We start from the raw sequence: 7,157 nt of genomic DNA on the forward strand, positions 1-7,157 counted from the left end.
TCCGGGAGTTGGTGATGGACAGGGAGGCCTGGCGTGCTGCCATTCATGGGGTCGCAAACAGTCGGACAGGACTGAGTGATCTGATCTGATCCCATTTTTTGATTTGGTTGTTAATTTTTTTGATATTGTGCTGCATGAGCTGTTTGTGTATGTTACAGATTAATCCCTTGTTGGTTGGTTCATTTACAAATATTTTCTCCCATCTGTGGGTTGTCTTTTTGTTTTATTTGTGGCTTCCTTTGCCATGCAAAAGCTTTTAAGTTCAATTCAATCCCATTTGTTTATTTTTGTTTTTATTTTCATTAGGGGGTGGATCCAAAAAGATTGCTGCAATGTATGTCAAAGAGTATTCTGCCTATTTTTCCTTTAAGTGTTTTATGTATGTGGTTTTACATGTAGGTATATAGTGTCTCTACATCTGAGCTGGTCTTTTGTAGAAAAGAATATATGGATCTTGCTTTTGTATCAGTTTATCCAGTTGATTTCTTTTGGTAGGAGCAATTATTCCATTTACTTTTAAAATAATTACAAATATGCATTTCTTATTGCCATCTTGTAATTGTTTTTAATTTTTTTTCAGGTCTTTTTTCTTACCTTATTTTTTTGTTCTCTTCTCATGTGATTTGATAACTATCTATAGTGTTGTGTTTAAATTCCCCACCCCTTTTTTTTTTCTGGTGTGTATGTGTATCTATTATGATTTTTTGTTTGTGGTTTCCACTGTTTTGATATACCAGACTATATATATACAAGATTGTTTTAAGTTGCTGGTCTCTTAATTTAAAATGCATTTTCAATATCTTGCATTTGTACTCTCTTCTCATGGTTCCTGACTTTGGTACATATTTGTGTGTAGATGATTTCCTATCTTTACTGTATGCTTACCTTGACAGGTGAACTTTCCTATTTGTGATTTTTTTGTTTCTAGTTGTGGCCTTTTCTTTTTGGCCTAGAGTAGTTCTTTTGGTATTTGGGGTAAAGCTGGTTTAGTGCTGCTAAATTCGATAAGCATTTCCTTGTATGTAAATCTGTTAATTCCTCCATCATATCTGAATAAGAGCCTTGGTGGGTGGAGTTTTCTTGGTTTTAGATTTTTCTCTTTTATTACCTTAAATATATTCTACCACTCTCTTCTGGCCTGAAGAGTTTAACCTTAAGGGGATTTCCCTGTATGTTATTTGTTGCTTTTCCCTTGTTGCTTTTAATATTTTCTTTCTTTTATTTTTGTCAGTTTGATTAATATTTGTATTGGTGTTGGGCTTATCCTGTATGGGACTCTGTGCTTCCTGGACTTTGGTGACCTTTTCCTGTCCCATGTTATGGAATTTTTCAGCTATTATCTTCAAATATTTTCAGGCCCTTTTTCTTTCTCTTCTCCTACTGGGACCTCTATAATGTTGATGCGTTTAATGTTGTTCTAGAGGTCTCTCAAGCCATCCTCGTTTTTTTTTTTGTTTGTTTGTTTTTTTCATTCTTTTTTCTTTAATCTGTTTGTGGCAGTTATTTTCACCAATATATCTTCCAGCTCACTTATCCATTTTCCTGTCCCTTTATTTTGCTAATGATTCCTTCTAGTGTATTTTTCATTTCAGTTATTTTATTGTTCAACTCTGTTTGTTCTTTATATATTTTAGCTCTTTGTTAAATATTTCTTCTATCTTTTGGTCTGTGCCTCTATTCTTTTTCTGAGATTTTGGATCAGTTTTACCATTAGTATGAATTATTTTTCAAGCCTTAAGCACTGGATCACCAGAGAAGTCCCCCATGCCTTCTACATTGTCTTTGGATGTAGAATATTGCTTTTGGTAAGTTCCAGTCTTTTTTGGGAGAAGGCAATGGCAACCCACTCCAGTACTCTTGCCTGGAAAATCCCATGGATGGAGGAGCCTGGTAGGCTGCAGTCCATGGGGTCACGAAGAGTCAGACACGACTGAGCGACTTCACTTTCACTTTTTACTTTCATGTATTGAAGGAGGAAATGGCAACCCACTCCAGTGTTCTTGCCTAAAGAATCCCAGGGATGGTGGGGCCTGGTAGGCTGCCGTCTATGGGGTCACACAGAGTTGGACATGACTGAAGCAACTTAGCAGCAGCAGCAGCAGTCTTTTTTGCTGATTTTTTTGCCCAGGTAGTTTTGATTTTGGTGTTTGGGGAAGAAGAGGTGAGCTTGAGTCCTTTTACTCTCCCATCTTGTCTTCAACTCCTCACTCTATCATTTTAGAAATAAGGATTGGCTTCTTGGGAGCAAGTGGCCAAAGATCCCAGCTGATGCCTAATGGGAGATGACATCCACCTCCACCCAGTGTTGACAGATAGATGGAATTTTGTGGCCAGTGGGAAGAGGTTTATGGTAAAAGATGCTTTGGTATGCTACGGGAAGTAGTGTGAGTTCCTGGCCCTCTCTGAATTGCCATATATTAACCAACCTGGAAGTTCCAAATAATTATATATATTAACATTATAGAATATGGAATTCTAAAGAAAAATTAAAGTAAAAAAAAGCTACACTTTATAATGATAAGAGGTATAACCCAGAATGAAGACAAAGCCATCATGATCTTGTAAGGCTACAAAGTTCAATTTCAAAATGAAGGCAGCAAAAACATGGAAACAGCATGAAATATGGCCAAAGGCACAATGAAGGTGGCAAACGTATACACATTTTTTAAAGTCTTGTGCAGAGGAAATAAGTGAAAGTCAACATTACAAAAGATTTCATCATACAATGAGTAGAATAACAATATCTTCATACTAACACCTAAATAAGTTATTTTAAAAATAAGTATGCAGGTGAATACTTCTCCAATACAAATAATTTAATGGAGTATGAAAAGAATATTCATGCATGTGTTTTCCCAGTAATGTAATAATTGTTTAGTATTAAAAAATTTTATAAATCATTCAATAAAAAGATGTATGTTAACATCAATAAATGGTGAAAATCTACTTTATGATATTCAATATCTATTTTGATAGTACACCTTTATAACTAAAATGGATAGCTATAACTTGATAAAATATAGGCAATATGCTGATATCTTGGAGAAGGCAATGGCACCCCACTCCAGTACTATTGCCCAGAAAATCCCATGGATGTGGAGGAGCCTGGTAGGCTGCAGTCCATGGGGTCCCTAAGAGTCAGACACGACTGAGTGACTTCACTTTCTCTTTCCACTTTCATGCATTGCAGAAGGAAATGGCAACCCACTCCAGCGTTCTTGCCTGGAGAATCCCATGGATGGAGAAGCCTGGTAGGCTGCAGTCCATGGGGTCGCACAGAGTCGGACACGACTGAAGCGACTTGGTGGTGGCGGCAGCGGCGGCTGATATCTAACATTATACTAACAATGAATTGTCAGTATTTTTTTAAACTTTAATTTTAATGAATGCTTTTATAGAAATATAAAGTATAAATTACAGGTGTATAATATAGTGACTCACATTCATTAAAGGTTATACCCCATTTATAGTTATAAAATATTTGTGATATTCCCTTTGTTATACAGTATATCCTTGTAGCTTATTATTTACCGAATAGTGTCTACCTCTTAATCCCCTACTTCTATATTGCCCCTCTCCCTTTTCTTTCCCCATTGGCAACCACTGTTTTGTTCTCTATATTTGTGAGCCTGCTTCTTTGTTTATTCACTAGTCATATTTTTTACATTTCACATACAATGGTACCATATAGTATTTGTCTTTCTCAGTCTGATTTATTTCACATAGCATAATGCCCTCCAAGTCCATCCACATTTCTGCAAATAGCATTATGTCATTCTTTTATGGCTGAATCATATTCCATTGTTCATATATACTACATCTTTAATCATTCATCTGTTGATGGACACTTACGTTGCTTCCATGTCTTATCTATTGTAAATAGTGCTGCTATGAACATTGGGGTGTGTGTAATTTTTTGAACTAGCATTTTCATCTTTTCCAGATATATGCCCAAGATTGGGAGTACTGGATCATATGGTAACTTTATTTTTAATTTTGTAAGCAATTTCCATACTGCTTTCCTTAGTGTCATACCAGTTTACATTCCTATCCACAGTGTAGGAAGATTCCTTTTGTTCACACCTTCAGAACTGATTTAATGATGATCATTCTGACTGGTGTGAGGTGATACTTAGTGAAGTTTTTATTTGTGTTTCTCTTCTAATTAGCAGTGTTGAGCATCTTTTCATGTCCTGTTGGACATCTGTATGTCTTCTTTGGAGAAATGTCTATTTAGGACTTCTTCCCATTTTTTAATTGGGTTGTATTTTTATATTAAGTTATATGAGATGTTTGTATGTTTTGGAAGTTGAGCACTTGCTGGTCAGTCATTTGCAAATAGTTTCTCATGCTCCACAGGTTGTCTTTTTGTTTTGTTTATGATTTCCTTTGCTGCGCAAAAGCTTGTAAGTTTGATTAGGTCCCATTTGTATATTTTTGCTTTTATTTCTTTTGCCTGGAGAAATTAACCTAAGAAAATATGGTATCATTTATGTCAGAGAATGTTTTGCCTAAGTTCTCATATGAAGTTTTATGGTGTCATAGCTTATATTTGAGTCTTTAAGCCATTTTTTGTTTATGTGTATGGTATAAAGAACTGTTCTAACCTGATTGATTCATATTCAATAATATAATGCTCTTGACATGTTAATTTACATTATGCTACTTCTAATGACTTTTTATCTGACTTACATATGTATATATATCAAGTATGATAGTGTTAAAATGATGTATGTCTCCAGGCAAGAGGTTGCCCATATTTAGTATATAATATGTTGATTCTTACTTATTTATTGTAGATTTTACTCTCTTAATTTTTTAGATGTTTAGTACTGTTAACTATATGCACATTGCAGTGCAGCAGATCTGCTTTTTATCTTGCATGACTGGTAGTCTATGCTCATTGACAGTAATTTCCCAGTTCCCCTTCCCCCAGGCCCTGGAAACCATCATTCTACTTTCTGCTTCTATGAGTTTGACCTCCTAAGATACCTCATATAAATAGAATTAAGCAGTTTTTCTCCTCTGTGACTGCCTCTTTTCATTTAATAAAATGTCTTCAAGGTTCATGTATGTTGTCACACATTGCAGACTTTCCTTCTTTTTTAAACTAAATGGTACTCCATTGTATGCATGTACCATATTTTCTTTATCCATTCATCTGCTATTCATCTGCATTGCTATTTAATATGTTTAATCTTTGCTTTCACTGTTCTTTGGCTATTTGCAGGCGCACATGCCATTTAACGCCGGTGGTGCCACCAGGTCAGGTGAATGAAATGTAATGAATTATCTCATTCTGAAACCTTCAATGTATCTAGGTTACTTCTTCTTTGCCCTTCTGCTAATGGGCTCCCTTGTGTAGCTCCACAGCTAAAGTCCTGGGATCAGGGAGCTCTGTTCTTGCCAAGGTCATTGTTCTTTTTCTACCTGCTCAACTGTAGTGAAGTCACTCCTTCTGATTAGTTTCCAAGGCTGTGGTAGGAGCTGATGTCTCTGAACCTTTACCCTCAGACCCAGAATAGGTCTTTCATTTTTCTGACTATTTGGAAGTCATTTCGCTTTGAATAAGAAATAAGTATAGTAAATTAAATTAAAATTCAAGTTCCATAGGGGCTCTGTTTATGTATTTATCTTCCCTTGTAGATTGCTTCTCTTGTAGAAAAAAGGACCTAGTATCATTTCTTACCCTGAGACACATATTTGCTGCCTCAGTGTCCGCTGCAGAGCTGCCTTCACCTCCTGGTTCTTGAAGCTGTAAATGAGGGGGTTTATCAAGGATGTGATCACACCATACTGTATGGATACAACTCGCTCCAGGACTGATCCTGATGAGGGGCTGATGTACCTGAATAGAGCCGTCCCATAGAATGAGAGTACCACGGTGAGGTGGGAGGAGCAGGTGGAGAAGGCTTTGCCTTGGCCTTTAGAGGAGGAGATACTTAAAATGGCCAGAATAATTTTTGAGTAAGAGAAGAGGATCGGGGGAAGTGTCACAAGTCCTAGAAATGCAGTGGACTCAGCCAGCAGGATGGTGTTAGGCATGGTGTCACTGCAGGACAGAGGGAAGAGTGAAGGCAGTTCACAACTGAAGTGGGAGATGATATTGGGACCACAGAACTGTAAGTTCTGGGTACAAAGATTATTCACTAGTGAGCTCAGAAACCCCATCACCCATGCTGCACTGACCATTGCAGTGCACAGAGGTCCATTCATGATCATAGTGTAGAGCAGAGGGTGACAGATGGCAGCATAGCGGTCATAGGCCATAGCAGAGAGCAGGCAGCTCTCAGTGCCTCCAGAGAAAATGAAAAAGAAACTCTGGGTAATGCATCCCCACACTGAAATGGTTTTCCTCAGAGACAGGAAATTCTGTAGCATCTTGGGTATGGTGATTGAAGAGTGGCATATGTCTAGGAAAGACAAATGACCAAGGAAGAAGTACATGGGCGTGTGCAGGTGAGGATCAGCCCTGATTACCAGGATCATCATCAGGTTCCCCATCAGGGTCAGGAGGTAAATCCCCAAGAAGAGAACAAAGAGCATGGTCTGGATATCCGGGTCAGTAGACAACCCCAGCAGCACAAATTCATCAATAGTGCTAAGATTTTTCATGGTTTCTTAGACATCCCATCTCTAAAGAGAAAGAAAGTTTACTCATTTGGTGAGATCTGAGTAATTCTCTGGGAATAGAATTTTTAACCTATAAAAGATCCACTTTTTAGCTTAAAGCCTGAAAGTGCATCTGGAGGTAAATCAGCATCTGACTATCCTATTACCCTATTAAATATTGCAACTTTCCTTCTCCTGCCTATAAGTGCTCCCTATCAAGCTGAAATTTGCTCCTCCATAATACTTAACACTTTCTAACATATGGATGGGATGTAGTACATTAAAAATTATCTTTTCTTGTTAGATTTTATATTATGCACAGGCAGGGATGTTTGTCTGATTTTCTCCCATGTTGCATTCCTAAGTACCAAAATAGTCACTAGTTCCATAATTTGTGAAAGAGAAGAGGATCAGGAAAATGTCATAGTCCTGGATATGCAGTAGATTCAGTTAGACTGCTATACATAAACATTTGTTATGATCTTGTATGTAAAGAATCAAAAAAAAAAGAAAAGCACCCCCCAAAAAAACCAAAAATATAGACT

General features: G+C 37.1%; 1 protein-coding gene across 1 annotated transcript; it reads right to left on the minus strand.

Annotated features, from left to right (window-relative positions):
• Positions 1-5,685: 5,685 nt before the first annotated feature.
• On the minus strand, positions 5,686-6,615 carry LOC102404696 (olfactory receptor 8S1-like). Its single transcript, XM_006046828.4, has one exon. It carries the CDS (start codon positions 6,613-6,615, stop codon positions 5,686-5,688), a length of 930 nt encoding a protein of 309 aa, XP_006046890.4.
• Positions 6,616-7,157: the final 542 nt, after the last annotated feature.

The sequence above is a fragment of the Bubalus bubalis genome, chromosome 4, assembly GCF_019923935.1.
Source record: "Bubalus bubalis isolate 160015118507 breed Murrah chromosome 4, NDDB_SH_1, whole genome shotgun sequence".
Classification (NCBI taxonomy): domain Eukaryota; kingdom Metazoa; phylum Chordata; class Mammalia; order Artiodactyla; family Bovidae; genus Bubalus; species Bubalus bubalis.

Coding starts and splice junctions, on each gene's coding strand:
- LOC102404696 (XM_006046828.4), bottom strand. CDS start 6,615: ATGAAAAATCTTAGCACTATTGATGAATTTGTGCTGCTGGGGTTGTCT.